Genomic DNA, 17,818 nt, shown 5'->3' with positions numbered 1-17,818 from the left:
TTGGTTAAACAGTGGCCTGCTGTCTGTCTTGTCTTTATGGGCTCAAAGGTAAGGCCCGATGACTCTTTCCTCCTCCATCTCTTACCGAGCCATTCGCAGCCGTAGAGCTCCACTCTCATGCAGACATTCATGGAGTGGTCTGTGACGGGCATGAAGCGGACGAAGCGGGCGATGATGGGCGGCTCGAGGTCCTTGAGGACGATGTCGTAGGCGTTCCTGTTTCCTTCGATCACCTGCAGGTAAAGCAAACGCACCTTGACCTCATGAAGACGCTCGCTAATGATTGACAGTGAATCTGCATGATAACAAAGCCATGGCCTCCTTGAACTTGGTACACTTGATCTTGCGCTCGCCCATTGTTTTCATGTGGTGAACTTGATGTTGCTGTGTCTGATCACAGCATTGTGATCTTCCTCTCTCCTGACCCCAAACCCCTGATTCCCCCTAAGTTCACCCTCTGTTTCTGTTCTGCCTTTTACTGCCACAAACACACTTTTAAAACCAGTGAACAATGAGGCCTCTCTGAGGAGGAGCTTTTTGGTGTTTTTAACAACTCATGAACATGAACATTTTAGGTTGTTTGGGTGCTTGCACTCTGGGTCCCTCAGCTGCTCCTTTAAATCTCTTCTTAAGACTCACTTTTATATTATGGCTTTTTCTTAACTGATGGTATTTGTTGTTGTAATTATTTAAACCATTTTATCTTGTTTTAAGTTTTGAATCTGCATTCATTATATATTTCTATTGTAAAGCACTTTGTAACGACTGTAAATATTATCATTTATAGATAAATAGTTCAAATATAGCATCTCCACGACTGATAACACAGTCACACCAGGTATAAACAATGACAGACCATAAAAATATGGAATACAGATGATGAGTGTCAGTGCATCTTTATTAGAAGTTTGTTATGAAGGTTAAAAAGTGTAAATCACTGACTGACCTGCTTGCCCTGCCTGTTTCTCCACGAGATCCAGCGGCTTCCATCCCGACTGTACTTAATCTTGTACATCTGGGCGAACTCATTGCCGATGCCTCCCGCGTGACGACCCTGGGTGCCCACAAGGGTGATGAAGTGCAGCGAGCGCAGGTCGATCTGGAGAAACTCCTTCAGGCTGTCTGGCTCCACTGTTATCTCTGGACACCACGCGCCATCGCCCTCCTCGAAGTCCAACCTTGGAGAGACAGACAGAAAAGGGAAAAGAGCGAGGGAGAGGAAAAGTTAGGTCAGGATGGAGAGGAAAAGGTGAGAGGAAAGTGCAAGTGAGTGCGGTGGTGGATTTCAGTTCTTACAGCCTGCTATAAAAACACTTCAGTGACAGCCTGTGTCATAAATTCATCTTAAAGTGTTAATTTTGGGCAAGGGGCTGGCAGGGGCGAGGGGGAGCTTGGCAAGACAGAAAACACAGCCAGGATGGATGGGGAGAGTGTATTACATCATTAACCTGATACTGACTGAAGGCCACCCAAGTTCTTCTGCACACACACACACACACACACATACACACACACACACACACACACACACATATAAATGTCTCTTTAATCATGTGGCTGCAAATAGAACTGATACCCCAGTTTGTGGTTTACTGCAAATAAACAGGCACAGGCACATTACAGGATAAACCGCACACACACAATCATTATCAGGGTAAACATACTATGAAGCGTGAGTTTGTGTGTGTGTGTGTGTGTGTGTGTGTGTGTGTGAGTGAGAGAGAGAGAGAGAGAGAAAAAGAGAGAGAGAGAGAGAGAGAGAGAGAGAGACCTACCTGCCATATCTAGCAGCAGTGGATTCAGACCACTGGCTGGAGGCGGAGATGTCCTCGTCCTGTATCTGCCCTCCTGACATGCCCAGAGGATACCGACACACACCTGAGACACAACAACACCTTTGATTAACAGAAATGCATTGATAAGCAGACAAATATGGTCAACAGAGAAACATCCAGTGTTTGTTTAGCCATAAACCCTCATCCTGTATTAAGAGAGGGAAGTACAAGCAGTGTTGTTAATGAGTAGCTGTTTTTGTTTACCAGTGCTTCTTTGAAAGCAGTACTTCTGCTTTAGCTTACTGTGATTTCATCTTTGATAATGGAGTTTTTGAAAGTCCAGAATTACAGAAAAGCCTTAGATTACGCTGTTGTGACACAATCAGGAAATATGACATTTCATTTGGTTTCCTCTTTTTCTTTGTAAGCAACCCGGGGAAAGGTTGTCTCATGCATGACAGATGGAGGTGGTGCATGGTAACTGCTGTCGGTGTATATTCAAGTACTGTACTCATGAAAAGTTTGTGAGGTACTTCACTTGACCATTTTATGCTACTTCTACTCAGATGGAAATGCTCTACTTTTCACTCTGCTATAATGCTTTGACACACACCGACAACTTGATTTTCAAAGTCCGATTTTAAAAGACACACAGCGATTATATAAAATATTGTGCATTGTTACACAGTACATTAAACTATTTAACAATAGATAAAATCTGTACAATTGTTGTAGTTTTGGCCAATGATATGAGTATGTTGGCTTGTCAAAATGCTGTTTGAAATCACATCCAAGAAAGCATAAATTTCACCTTTGTGTTGCTTCTCGGACCCATAGTTTGAGTAATAGGCTCCTTGTTGCCCCTTGTACCGCCTCTGGGGGCAGTAATGAGCCCATTACAGCCTGATGCACCACAATGAGGTGAAGAAGATGCCACACTAGTAACACTAATGCCATGCAAAAATATATATATATAAAATATATAAAAAATAGTGTATATATATTGGAGCTCTTGATCAGCACCCAGCAGCTAGCTCGTGTAGACCGTAGCAGCCCACTGGGTGGCCGTCAGAAAGTTGCAATGCATCCTGGTACATGTAGGCACATCCAGAACGACACAGATTAAACATCCACATAAAACACGTCGAAATTTCCCGTTAATGGACAGATGTTAGAATGGAATCAATCTTCTCCCCCAGCCATGCTCAAGCGAATAAGCATACTTCCAAAAACGTATGCCAATCTACAGTATATATGTGTGCTATTCCTTCAAGCAAATACGTTTTCCACCCCTGCTGATTGGTAAAATCTATTCAAATTCAAACATTTACTGTCATTATTATTCATTATTTATTGAATAAAATATGTAAGAATAAACTGTTACTTCCAAATAGATCCTTTTTCCTTTTTTACATTTATTTGTTTGCTACTTATTAGTTTTAATAAGAGTACTTCTACTTTTCTGCTGTGTTTTTATTGAAGCAGGATATTCTAATAGCCCTGGTATTTAAGGCTACCTGGATTATCACATTCTCAAACATGCGGCTCCCCTCACACGTCTCAGACCAACCACAGCGCTGGTTGGTGGTGAAAACTCGAAACTGTACTCAAACATTCACCAGACATTTCTAAGACAGAACTACTTAATTCCCAGCTTCTGTCAAAAAACCTGCGAATGTGATGTGATGGATGGTGCTGGATGAAGGGGTGTGGTGGTGAGAGGACTGCACGCACAGCCATGCACACACACACACACACACACACACACACACAAGCAACTACACACTCGTTGCACTCAAATTGTGGTTCCTTTATTGAAATAATAAGCTGGATCCATTCAGTGTCTCTGCCAGTCCAAACAGTGCTGGTATCAAGCACATGTACAGGAGTCAGTTACTGTATGTGTGTGGTAAAACTGGCTGGTCTGAGCCCATCACGCCCCCACTGTGCGGTCAATAGAAGGAATATGCCCTCTGTTTCCTGCATGCTCCTCCACCCCCTCATGCTCCTTTTTTCTGTCTCCTCTCTGTCCTCCTCTCACTCCTCCTGTGTGGTCTCTCAACTCTCTCATTTCTTCTGTCCTCTTCAGTGGCAAGAGGTGATAAATGTTTAAACAGCGTGATTTAGACAATCTTCTTCTCATTAAGACTCGGCGGGCTTGTGGCCAACTGAGAATGACACAGCCGACGTGGTATCAATTAACTTTTACAAGGCTCTGAATGAATCTACTGATTTCTGGGTGTTTCCAAGAGCAAAAATGAAAGGGCGCTTTTCCATCTTGTGTTATCTGCAGGGCCGGGTTGAGCTCGTGTTTTGGCCGAACATTGATAACTCCACCTAACAGGATATGACCGCTAGTTAGCCTCATGCATGGATGAAAGAGGCTTTGGAAAAAGTTGATTTCTGTGTGTGTGATAGCGCCGGGTCGCGGCTTCAAGCGGAGCAGGCAGACTGACCCTGTCCGTCAGCCTGGCCCCTTGTCTCACAGAAAAACCTTTGAGAAGATGCCAGCAACAGCAGAGCTCGAGGTTCAAGGCCTTCTCTGTCCCTCTCGTGCTCTGTCTTTCCTTCTTTTTCTCGCTTTTCTCTCCATGTGATTCTCCCTTCCTCTTTTCTTGAACTCCTCCAAATATTTGCTTAAAAAGTCAAGACGTGGAGTCCCCCCGAAGCGTCGGGACTGGGACTGACGGCTTGATGCGCCACTCGCATGTCTGTGCACACAAAACCAGACGTCGATGCAACGCAACCACACGTACGCATGCAGGCTTTCGTCTTGGCAGTGACACAGTGACAGCTTGAGGGAGGCACAAACAAAAACTCTTCCAGATGTCTACATTCGCCTCCTCTGTTCCCCTTTCATCTTGTCCTCTCTAACCTTTGTTCTATGCTGCCCTCTTCACTTCATTCCTCATCATTCAGCCCCGACTGTTTACACCATTCCCCTCCACTCCGCTCTTATTACTCTCCTCGCACCGGATCGCCTCGGATATAAGCAGACCACATCAACAGAAATCATCTTACTCTTCTCATATTAGCGGTACCCTTGGCTACGTAATTACAAACCATTTTAATGATAGGTGCTGTGATCAGACTGCACGTATGATAGCTAACACAAATCGTCAGAACCTGCTTCAAGAGAAACAGCAGAGCTCTCCAAATAATGATTTCAGATCGGGGCAGGATAAGATGACAAAGAGCATCAGCACTTGAAAATGAAGTGGAAGAGCTTGAATGATCAAGTAGCTGAAATGTCGAATCTGGTGCAGTGTTGCAGTCTGGTCCAGAGGTTATGGGGTTTGAGGTGGCTGGCGTTCCTGCTCTTGTGAGAGCCAGAAAAGAAACACTTGAGCTTCATTCACGCACGAGTGTAAACAGCCATGGAGATGAAGAAACAGATAACCACAGAGCAGCATGTCATCTTTCGCTGTCTCCACGCCGGGATGACACATTGTCAAAAATACTAAACACTTCGATTTTCCACTCAGCGCTCTTAGAGGAATTTCTGGGCTGATTAAGCGCATGTTATGTGGTGTGAGTTGGTGACATAAATTGTGCAATTTCTCTATGAAGTCTTGCCAGAAACATACTGTGATCCCCATGCAGACAGCACACTATCACCAGTTGGAGAAAACACAGCAATTGCCTGGGACATAATTGATGAAAATAGGAGTCATTATCAGAGTCTTTAACCACATCCTCAAGAGAGTCAGAGAGACGGGTTTCAGTATGCAGTGCCGGATGTATGACCGCTCTTCAAAATGTTGGTTTTTGCTGTGTTTATTTATCCACCCAACCCACTCAGAGGTGACCCCTGGGGTGAGCTACGGGGGCAGGCGGGTGTTCGTTTGGACGCACACACACACACACAGATTAACCCCCCCTACACACACACACACACACACGCACACACCACCACCACCACCCATCAGGCTCAACATTTGGCCACAGTATCTAAAAATATCACCCCAGAAAAAGGTGGAAAAATACCAGCCTTGTGTGGTGAGGGATAGAGAGAAAGAGAGAGAGGGAGATGGAGGAGTAACGGACCAAACCTTCTCTCTCACCTCTTGATTTTTACCGCACCCTGACTACTGAAAGGCAGGTTTGTTCTGTAGTGTTTGCTGTCCAACTGCTGGCTCCGAATACACACACACACACACACACACACAAGCATACATGCTGTGTAGTCACGCAAGTTGATGTTCATCAAATCATCTTGCATCAGTTGCTTTAAAGCTGCACAAATCAATACTTTTAACAATTAACAATGGATCAAATGACATGTAATAGGAAAGGGGTTTTATTCTTTATTATCACCCAGTTCTTTGCGTTATTGTTCTGGTTTTTATGGGCCGCAGCTTTGATGTTTTGGCACATTCTCACAAAACCCCTGAAACAACCGCTGTAGGCGATCTTCCTAACACTGAATGGCTAACAAAGTTAGCGACTAGCTAGCAACCATAGTGGAGCATTTAGCAGCTACAGAGCCACATATTTCCCTCAGGAGTTTGGGGAGATCTAATACATAGCTAAAAAGACTGACATTTATCAGGCCACGACTCCAAATTAATGCTGATTTTTCTTTGTGTCTGCTGGATGTTTGAATAGAAGACTGTTAGTTAACATATCAGTAATGTGTTTACATCGTCTTCTAGCACTACTGTTAGCCTACCAAACCATTCAGTTTTCACTTACTTTTATGATAAAAATATATATTGTTCATCTGTCACATGCAAAAACATGGCGTAGCAGCAGGTTATAATGGCCGGGAACTGACTGAGTGATGTTAACGCACGGCAGTATCTATCCAAAATTAGCTAACGCAAGCTAAAGTTAGCTACTGTAGCAGCAAAACTGGATTTAAGCAAGAATGTCACATTATTATTGTGTCTGAATTCAACTTTCCATTTGTAGGAAGAAGATTAGCTCTTCTTACATTAGTCCCATTTTAAAGTTAATTCAGCAATATGTGATTTAATGATTCAAAGAGAAAGTTCTGATGCATTCACTCGTTAATTCATCATTTACTCGAAGCATCTTCACGAAAAGAAGCACCACTCATTAACAGCGCTGCTTGATATCTGGCTGCTCCGCTCGGGCCTTTGCATACGTCCACGCCTCCACAGTGAAATAAAGTTCGCCCACTCACGAGTAAAATGGGAAAGACAGGGATGGTATAACTCCATTGCTTGGGAATTTTAAACAGGGGAAAGTTGGCATCACTCAACATCTCAGCTCTACTAAATTCAGCCATGAATATTTCCAGACTACGGAAAAATGACCCTCTTCTCAACGCAGCAGAACTAAAGCTTTAGACAGAATTATAGGTGGACATATCCTGCTTCCATATATTAGCACAGGTAAAGATTTGAGCTCTTAGAGACACAGACGGTGATTTTCATTAAAAGTCAAGTGATTTTTTTCTTTTTTGTAATAATTGTTGGTGGTTTTCAAGTGAAGAACTCCCTTGGGTCAGATTATAGATACAAAACTTTGCCTTGAATGATGAACTTGTTGAACTTTGACCATGATCAGATCCACAAACAGTCCTTTCCATGACTTATGAGTGGTCAAATACTGGGAAACACACACATACACACACAAGGGCTGGGGGAGAAAGACAGAGCCTATTTCAATGGACTTTCCTGCTGTCAGAATGTCTGGTATGCATTAGCCACAGACTCCAGTGGGATAGCTGGATCCACAGTATGCGTGTGCATGCGGGTATATGCATGCGAGCAGCCACACAAACACACACACTCACAAAAACACAGGAAGAAGACAGACAAGGGGAGAAAGTTACTCCCACGAGGGTCAAACACTCAAATCCTTAATTAAGTGTGGTTGAGAAGATGCCTCGTAAAGTAGCCAGTAGAAATGTTTGGTGCTGAATGCTTAAATGCTGCAAGAGCAAGGGTTCTGTAGAAAATGTGAAGCGTTTGAAGCATCCTGTGTTACATTCACATTTCGTTAAATAGGTCAGAAATGTAGCTGTTTATGTATATATATGTATGTAAGGAGAGTAAAGGAAAGGAACCGCAGCACGCACGCATTGTTTTACTCCTTCTATAAACACTGTCTATGATATCTATCTCACTCACCCTCTCCATTTCTTTACTTGTTTTTTTTTAAAACTCCTTATAAAACTTTCTGCAGTCTCTCTTATTCTGTTAGCTTTGGCACAAAGAATGAATGAATGATGAGCAGGGAGAGCCAGGATTTGACTGTGTGTTTACACAAGATGTGTCTGTGTGTGTGTGTGTGTGTGTGTGTGTGCGCGATGGCTCTAGAAAACAGCTGCTGTCAAAAATCGAGGTTTAAACATAACTTTTTGTTTGCCCGGTTTGAAAAATGTAATGTTTTCCCCCGGCAGTTTTCTGACTGATCTCTATTTGAGAGGGCAGGAAAACCCCCAGGCCTGTCATCATGACCTCATGTTTGTTTTTATTTTCATGTATTCTCAACATGATATTGGATTTGCAGTCATAGAACAGTGTGGAACATAATGTCATAAGTTTTATTTTGAAAGTGGAAGTGGGGTGGAGTGAGGCGGGAGGATGTGGAGGTGATGGGGCGTTTTTCTTCCACTGTTATTTCTTTCTTTTTAAACACTGCTTGGCAGAGTGAGGTCAGTGTGACCCGTAAACCTTTCTGACAAAACCATCATTAATCACAGTTTAGATCTGAGTACGTATCGTTCATTATCCCCTCAACAATAAAGAAAACTCAGCCTGATGACAGCAGCTTTGAGACTGAAATCATAAACAGTAGCCAGATCTGGGTTTTTACTGGCAAATATCTGCTGTGTTTCTACATTTTCAACAATAACTAAAAACCTCTCTTTGGTTCCTATTTGACTCTGCCTCTACCCACCAAATGTTGCTACTCTATTTCCTTGTAAAAAATTATTGGTCGCGTTTTCATTGACATCACAAAAACCGCCCGTGCAGTGGAGGGAGAGCTGGAGAAAGGCGTGCATGCTGGGATCAAAGAGGCCAAACCAGAGAGAGGGGACCACAAAGCAGCACTTATCCAAAATCTGAATCAGTGGCAGTCTGCACTGGATGGAGCACCAAGCCCAAAAACACTACCCAAAACTCACAAAACTCATTTTATAGTATTCACAAACTCTTGAATATGATCTCACTGCAGTCGGAAAGTTGAATGCGGGCACCTAAACCGCAGCACGGAAGGATGGGAGATGCAGCACACACCTGGGTTGACCTGTGATGTGACGGCTCCCAACAGGTAGAGGAGGACGAGCAGGAGGAAGTGAATGTCCCACGGGTGCTTCATCCCAGACACGTGCACAGAGACAGGCTTCCAATCTGAAAGGCAAGATGGACACAGCAGGTTACACACGTGTGCGATACACAGTTTGATATACAGGTATAATTTGACCACAAGGCTAAAACAGTGGAAAATGAACACAGTTTATTTTGTATTTGCTCCTCTGTATTCATGGGAACCAACATTTGTTTGGATATACAAGGGGAAAATTGGAGTTTAATTGGAAGCATGTTTTTATTTCACTCAATAAAAGACACAATAATTGCAACCAAACTGGAATTTCCATTTATTTAGCGCTTTATCGCACTATGAGAGAAGGCTTATTAAATTCCAACAGTGGTGATATTTCAATATCGGCCATACAAGACAGAGCAGCCTCAGCTCGAGTGCAATTAATATGACGCTTTTTAGTTTACAATTTTACATAATGCACTAATTGTAGGAACAAATGACGAGCGAAGAAGTGAAGGGACAAACGATGGAGAAGGAGGGGAAAGAGACGTTGAGACACTGAGTCACAGACATGACTTCAGCTGGACAGACGCAGCGCCAACAAGCCGCCTCCAACTGACCACTTAGTCCAACAGCAGAGCAAAACGGGTTTCAACTAGTTTCTGTCCACATGTCATTTATGATGTGACTTCACGAATGTCCAGTTAAGAAGAGGAGGTTTAGTCTCTTCACACACAACCTATTACAAATGTCTTCAAATGAAAATGATGTTTTTAACCTTCTTAACACGTCCATATTGTTATTTTTATATGCTGCAAGACATATTGTGAGCAAAATAGGCAGTCAACGCCATGGCTGAGCACTTCCACCTTACTGAAAGGCAAACGCAGTTCCATCCATTCAGCCCACATGTTGGACAACACCTAGATTTATTTTTCTCATGTTTTATTCGTTGGCTGTGTCCAACAACACAACATGATTGGTCAGTTGCAGTGATGGTCCTGGAGCAACATAATCATGATGTCGTAGGAATAACACCAACATAGATCGTGCGGGTGGAGATGATGCGGGCACTATTGGCATACTCATATATCCATGATTACTAAATGAAGGCAAAGATGTAGAGTTACAGCCAGCCAGTTTAAGGCATACAGAGATTTTTTGCTAAATGTGTCATTTTGATGAATGTAGACAAGATTTTAGAGGTTTAATCAATGCCAGGAGAGGAACTTCTAATGGGACATGGATGTGTTCACCCACATCAGCAAAAACTTCCACTTAGTTTGCCTCACTTGAACAGCTTGGTGTAGTTATCTGATCATGACCGAGTTAAGAACATGATGAATCCAGCTTGGCCACTTTTTACAGCTGCTTCACGTCTGTTATATAACTGAGGTTAGTTTTATTGTTCACACCATCTTAATCACGTCTTATGTAACAAAATTGTGCAGCAAATGAGAAATGAGACAGAGAAAAGTCTAGAATTCAAGTGTTGATTTGCTTAAGTTGTCTGATGCTTTCAGATGCAGTTTCTATTTTTCGTATACAGGTGATAGGATCTGTGCTACAGCTCCAATGTAAACACTAAAAGACATCACCAAAGCGGGGTTATCTAAACCCAATTAAACATGACACAAAACAAAACTACCAGAGCACTGTGGGAATTTTCAGAGACATCAGTGTGTGTGTGTGTGTGCGTGCGTGCGTGTGTACGTATCAGACGTTTCCTGGTCTTCATCGCTGGCCAAAAACAACATTTTCCTGACTTTTCCCCATTGAAATAACAGACAGATCAGCAGCATGCCGCTCAGAGCTGCAGAGCTGTGGTCTGGTCAATGGGACGAGACTGGACTACAGTACAGACCTTCATTCACATACCGTTCAATCTGCCGTCAATCAATGACTGGACTGTACTATAACAGGCCTATTCCTAATCTCTATGCTTTTTTTCCGTTGTTTATATCTAGCAGTAACTTTGCTAACGCGGCAGTTAGCCTCTGTCCAAATGAACCTCTGACATAAATGAAGTGCAGGTTCACTTTTGCTGCACTCTGTCTATGGGAAACAAATCCAGACCTGTTGATTTTGAGCTCATGCCCAAGTTTCCTCAGGTTTCCCATATTGGCTACAATAATTGGTCATGTGCATTTGGAAATGTGGAAAAAATAGCTGGAAAACACTGATAGTTATAGTTTGTTTTTTTCCAAAGATAAGTACTGTGGACGATTTTCAGAATGAATTAACACAATGGTGATTCAGCCTGTGGCCCACCGCTGAAAGTATTACAATATGAATATATTTGCAGTACTTCAAACTGAGTGTGAGCCTCAAAATTCCTGGAAGAAATGCTAAATTCACTTACTGCTAGTGCAAGCTGAACATTTGCTATTACTGCAACCTCACAAAAATTACAATAATAATAAATAATCTATAAATGTTATTATAGACTGCATTTCAGGGAACACAAAGACACATGGCATAAGTTAAAATGATCATGAAAACAACAGATTCAAAATACTACATAACACATGATATCAATGGCACATTAACAGCAGTTCTGAAAAGGTGAGCCTTGATCAGTGATTTGAACATTAACAAATCAGAGTGGTCTCAGCTGTGTTTGGGGAGAAAGTTCTAGAGCGAGGGGGCAACTGATTGGTCCTGAGTGGTAGAGACAAGAGGTTGGCATCAGAATTAAAAACATTTAATTGGCGAAACACAAGTTACGCACGAGTAGTCGCAGGATCATTTATGAAAAATGCATTTACAAAATGAGATAATGGTCATTTTCAACATAAATACTGCAGGAAGTAGTGGAACAATAAGGAGCAGCCACAGAAGAGGTGCAGGGGACAGGTTGTACACCTCCAACTTCTCTGCAAGGTAAAAACTGTACTGGTACTGTACCCTGCTGTCTGCAGACTCATGTCCTATCCATCACAAAATCAGATCACAGTTGCTCACAGAATGACAGAGAAAGACCAATAATAATAACCAAACTTATTAATCGATATGACAGTAGTTTGTTTTGTTCCCCCCAGAATTATGTTATCTGCATTATCCCACATTTGCTGCTTGCACCAGTAGCTAAGTGCCACTAAATCAAGCAGGACAACTTTGTAAGTCAAATGCTCAAACAGACCTTTAAAGAAGTCCTGTAGTAAAAACAACCTCAAACTAGGCTCGTGCGAACGGCGTTGATGGTCCACCCACTGAATTTTGTGACACTAATTACAGTCTGACTTGAGTCTTTCATTGTGCCTTCACACATAATCGTATTGCTTTTCTTACTTCCACTTCCTGCAGCTTCAGGTTGCAGCCACTTCCCACTGAGACTCCTTTACTGAGCTCAACTCCTCTTGGCTTTTCATAGCTAATGAAACACAAACACCTGATGGCTTGTATGCGTTTGGAAGTCAAAAATGTGTTTACCATGTGCTGGAGAACATTTATGTAAAGGCTGCCTGTGTTGTATCAGGGAGGAGAACTGACCTTTGGTTCTATGCTTGGAGACTCTCAAAGGACCATGCTGCTGTGTTTGCATGTTTTAGCCCATTTACTGCAAATCACATACATTTGACATTACTGCTCCCATTTTTCCAAAGCATGCCATGTCTGTACTATACAATACTCAGACAAACCCTTTTAATTCAAATAAGAACAGGGCTCAGCCTGTTCTATACTAATTCTTTTCTTCGTCTTTTTTTAGGGTTTTACTGCATGTGATAAGGATCTAAGAATAACATTAATTTTTCATCTTTTCTGCAGTGTTGTTTTCTGGTATGCATTTGATTTGATGAATGCTTTTTTATTGTCTAGGCAGCAGCTTTTAGTTCATGTCAGTATAATTAGAAGAAAAACACTTGGAGAGATTTGAAACCGGCTTGAGACGGGTATGAAAAGTCAACTGTATGGTACGTTCAGATGGTGTTAAAAAGCTCAGACACAGACAAGTTTTTGAGACTATGGTCTTGGAAAATCAAATCAAAACCCAAAAGTAATCACTGCTGTAGCAGCAGTGCACAACCCTGCCAAAAAAAGAAAGACCACTAAAATATTAACTGTGATGGATTAACTATCTTAAGTAAATTCTCCTTGTTTATTTTAATACTGCACTGACGTGCTGAGACCCCTGACTGCCGTGGTAGGAAAATGCTTTTCTCGGTAGGCTTTGGAAAGCAGATGTCTTAATGTAAACTGGATGTAAAATATAGGAAATTGGCTCGGCTGGAGTGAAAATACAGTACAAAGAAATCTAAAGACCCTTTTTAGACCCTTAAATAATTTATACAAGATAGACATTTTTCCCATTGTCTCTGCTATTTGTTTCAGAGTTAAAGCTACAAATATGAAATCTAAGTCACTGTTGATATACTTTAAGTGTATGTTGCCTGTACAGTAAGTTCAACCTCAGAAGCCTTCTAGATGGTCATGGTTTAGTGATTGTTAGAAAGTGGAAACGGGTCAGTTGTATTGCTTCTGCCTCCTATGGTTCCAGCTGTGTTCTCGATACCTGTATGAAGTGAACAGCTGTTATTCCACCACCGGCCTCTGTTACAGTAACATCAGATCAGTCAGACACAGGCACAGGTTCACAGCTCTGGAAACTTCTCTGCGTTCTCATCTTGCAGGAACACAGCAGGAAAAACTTATTCACGTCCTATCTCGGTTTCAAAAAGTGTCTATTCCAGGATTTTTTCCTTTTCGTTTTCATAGACATATTTCAAACTTTTAAGGGAAAAACTGTAATAAGCTTATGAAAATACTGGCAAATTATCCAAGGGGTTAAATTTCAATGTTCAGAAGTGTCCACGGCCTTTTATTTATTATGCTCTCATTGTCATCAAACTTTTCCATACCCATTCCCATAGGCTCTCTCATCTCATAATGAACTTTATTCCAGCACTCATGTCATACAAGTAGGTGTTTGAAAAGTGGGCATTGCTCTGTAAAACTTGTTTCAACCGTTACACCTTGCAGTAACACAAGCAGTAGCAGCAGGAGATGAGGGGATTGGAGACAGGGGAACCCAGCGAGGACCCTGCAGCTGCACAAACCCTTCAGTGGTGAATTTATTCTTATAGCTCCAGAGAGACGGAGCAGGAAAAAGAGAGGAGATCTAGGTCACATAGTCCTCCCTTATGTCAGAGCAGAGCACAGAGATATAAGTTAAGTTTGACCTTTGGGATTTGTTATTGGGCATGCAGGAGGACATACTGTTGGCCAGTAAATAAGTATTGCTTCAGAGGTTTTTGAAATTCTGTAAGTGAGGGGAAAATTATGGAAAACATGTACCTTCCAGGTACAGTATGTCTGACATTTTACTGCTAATTAGAACAATTCGTTCAGCAGACACCAACAGGCAGTTTGGTTTGGATAACGCTGGTCTGAGGTAAAGTCTGCTCTCTTCTGTAACCATGGCGTCCAGGTAAACTTGGTCCACCTACTTTTTGTGTTGAGCTCGCCAATGCAGGCAGTCCAACAAAAACAGGTACAAGAAGGGGGAAAATAGGAGGCGGGAGGGGTTGCGATGGGGGAAAAGTGCAGGGTGTAAGGGGGGGGGGGGGGGGGGGGGATGCTATTTAGTTGTAGGGCTTTTAAAACAGAAGCAGAGGCATGTATGTGATTTGACTGGAGTCGATTTTGTCATCATGCTTTTGTAGTGTCACTCTCTCTGCCACTTCAGTCCTTAGTACTAATTAGCAAACTTTAGCATGCTAATATGCTAACTTGAGACAGTGAACACACTAAACATTATACCTGCTTAACATCAGCATGTTAGCATTGTCATTGTGAGCATGCTAGCATACCGGTATTAGCTCAAAGTACATAATTGATTGTGTTTATCACTCTGTCTGCCACTTCAGTCCTTAGTGCTCATTAGTAAAATTTAGCATGTTAACATGCTAATGTAAGAAAGTGAACACGCTAAACAATATACCTGCTTAACATTAGCATGTTTGCATTGTCATTGTGAGCCTGCTAGCATACCGACATTAGCATGTAGCTCAAAGTACATAAATGATTGTGTTTATCACTCTGTCTGCCACCTTTGTCCTTAGTACTAGTTAGCAAACTTTAGCATGCTAATGTGCTAAAGTAAGATAGTGAACAAATAAAGTATTATGCATGCTTAATATCAGCATGTTAGCATTGTCATTGTGAGCATGGTAGCATGCCAACATTAGCATTTAGCTAAAAGTACATAAATATGGCCTCACAGAGTAGTGTGGCTGTCAACTCTCACTTCTAGATTCAGCCGGACTTGAAAAAAATCAAAACTTTCTCTGATCTCCTGTTATTCATTCAGCTAACCTTCATGAAAGCCTACAACACAACACAACTTAGTCCAGGGTCACATTGTCAAAATAAACCAAAGTCAGGGCCACTGACACTTCGAAAAGCTTTCACAGAAGGTACAAAAAATAAACTTGAGCTAAAAGTATGACGAAATCAAAACAAGGTAAGAGTAGAGAAGCATGTTTGACACTTTCCAAAGGTCAAAAGGAGCTTTTTCCCATCAAACACAACTGTTACAGGTTGTTCTGTGAGAGCAGATACACATTTCTAGAGACGGAAATAAGATTAGAGAAGACACAAAGAGATGGAGAAAATTAAAAAAATATTATTTCACCTGTCTGTAACTATAGAGACTGGAATAATGGAATGCAGGTCCCACCTTTGCTGTGCTGTTCCTCCAGGCTAAATCATATAAATATCTGAGTAATAACTCATAAAGCAAAGTTGGCCTCATATATTCTTAAATATTTCAGTAAGGGACAGAAAAAGTGCCTGAGCTAAATACATAATTTTTAACCATGATGTGGGGTGATGAGGCCCCTGAGCACAGTGTCTGTAGCGGGCCCCTCGCTCTGATTTTGTACATATCCAAACCCAATATCTATAAAACAATGTGTCCTTTTAGCACATGCTCCTTCTTTGAGAGGTTACATATTAGTGTTGCTTTCCAGCAACATACTGTATGTTCAAGTCTCAATATCATGGTCATGGTCGCTGAATGTACACAGTCAACATTTGAAGCAAATATTGAATATTTCAAGAATTAATTCAGAATTTTAAAAGAGACATTAAACTGTTGAAACATCCTGCCTTCATGGTGGATTTGACACAGTTCTTCAAACTGAGAATCATGAAAATCATTAACAAACAGACAATCTGACCATTTTTTCTGAGTGCTAATAATGCACTTGTTTGATCTCTTTTATTGGCTTGGTGTTATTTTCATTTAGATTATTTTTGCTTTTGTTGCTTGTGTTACTTATACTTCCTTCTGCCTTGGTGCTGGTGCTTTTGTAGTAGACACTCCCAAGCCCTCAAATGTAAGATAGATCCATTGTAATATGACAGGCTTGTTCCATCATTAAAACATACAGCAGGTATCTTTGTGTTACTCTCATTATCAGTTGGAAAATGACTAATTGTATTTTTTTCCTTCTCTGTCATTGATGTTGTTTGTACTTTTGTTCAAATTGAAAAAATGAATAAAATGTTAAAAAATACGCTGACACTGTCACATGTCCTCTCATATTTCCTGTGCCCAGGGAAATTTAAACACCATGGTTTTAAGTTATGTGAAATACCCACAAACGCACTTAGCCTTCCTTCAATTATCCAAATGTCTAATGAAGCTGGTGCTCAGGGGCCTTTGCCCACTGACGTCCCAGTAAAGAGGCTCCTGGGCACCAGCTCCACTGGCCCCATCAGAAATCCCTCCCTCCCTCCTTTACAGTGACACATTTTGATAATTAAAGGACAACTGAGTGTGTTTGTGTCTTTGTGTATTACATTTGTGTGTACCCACTAATATAAGCTTAAATAGGACACGTAGTGTATGTGAGTAAACATTTCAAAAACAAACATAAAGCCAACGATTTAGAGGCAAAATAAAATGGACATGTAATGATATACAAGGCAGATTTTCAGCATGACAGCCGTTAACAGCACTGTCACATAGAAAAACCAAACCATGGCAAATGTTACCGATTGTGGTGGCAAATTCCTTTATTCACTGTACCAGTGAGAGTTACAGCATATCAGTTAATGTTAAAAGTAATATCTAACATGTCAGTTATTCAATCAGACTAATGTATGTCTCCAGATGTATTCATAGATATTTGGGCTACAGCACCACTCAGACTGGACAGACATGAAGTGTTAGAGGCAGAGCGAACTTTGACTGGACCTTTGTTTGAATTCAGACAGGTTATCAAACACGCATGTTGATCGGCAGCAAGCAGAGTTTATTGTATCAACGTTCCTGAATAAAACGGCTATTGACTTGGATTTCCACCTCTGGGAGGAAAAAAAAAAGCCCCCATAACTATCAGCCCCCTCATGGTTAGTTCAGGAAGTGGTGAAGGACAGACCAGCCCACAGAGCTCAACCGGGGAGCACACACGGATACTGTATGTACGTTTTTGAATCCGAGGGCCGAATTAAATGCGTCGAAAATTCACTGATGAGTTCCCAAATTTGTACAAGTCAAAGGAAAAATAACTATCGACTATCAAGACTTCACGCGCCTCTATTTGGTTAGTCGTGTGACAACCCCAGCAGCACTCTCATGCATTCAGTAAGAGCTCACCACCATGTCCTCTGGCAGAACTCTCACCGTGCAAACAGGATAGCGGTTTTAATTTGTTTTCCCAGGCTTTCTTGTTTGTATGACTACTCAGGTTTTCGTGGGAGGGTCGAGCACACAGAGTAACCTTGGTGCACGACCACGTCCTGCAGCCTGGGGAACCCTGTAAAGTCAATACACAGGTTTTACCCGGCTCTGC

General features: G+C 41.7%; 1 protein-coding gene across 2 annotated transcripts in view; it reads right to left on the bottom strand.

Annotated features, from left to right (window-relative positions):
* ddr2a (discoidin domain receptor tyrosine kinase 2a) overlaps window positions 1-17,818 on the bottom strand; it is a 32,858-nt gene that overhangs the window by 8,515 nt on the left and 6,525 nt on the right. For both annotated transcript variants that reach the window (XM_041934788.1, XM_041934789.1), the window contains exons 2-5: window positions 8,990-9,103; window positions 1,776-1,878; window positions 947-1,178; window positions 86-233 (exon numbers count right to left, since the gene is read on the bottom strand). In XM_041934788.1, coding sequence (XP_041790722.1) covers window positions 86-233; window positions 947-1,178; window positions 1,776-1,878; window positions 8,990-9,071 — 565 coding nt within the window. In that variant the 5' untranslated portion in view covers window positions 9,072-9,103. The remainder of the gene's footprint in view (window positions 1-85; window positions 234-946; window positions 1,179-1,775; window positions 1,879-8,989; window positions 9,104-17,818) is intronic.

The sequence above is a fragment of the Chelmon rostratus genome, chromosome 4, assembly GCF_017976325.1.
Source record: "Chelmon rostratus isolate fCheRos1 chromosome 4, fCheRos1.pri, whole genome shotgun sequence".
Classification (NCBI taxonomy): Eukaryota; Metazoa; Chordata; class Actinopteri; order Chaetodontiformes; family Chaetodontidae; genus Chelmon; species Chelmon rostratus.
The sequence above is the reverse complement of the archived record's forward strand: the minus strand, read 5'-3'. Positions and strand labels throughout refer to the sequence as shown.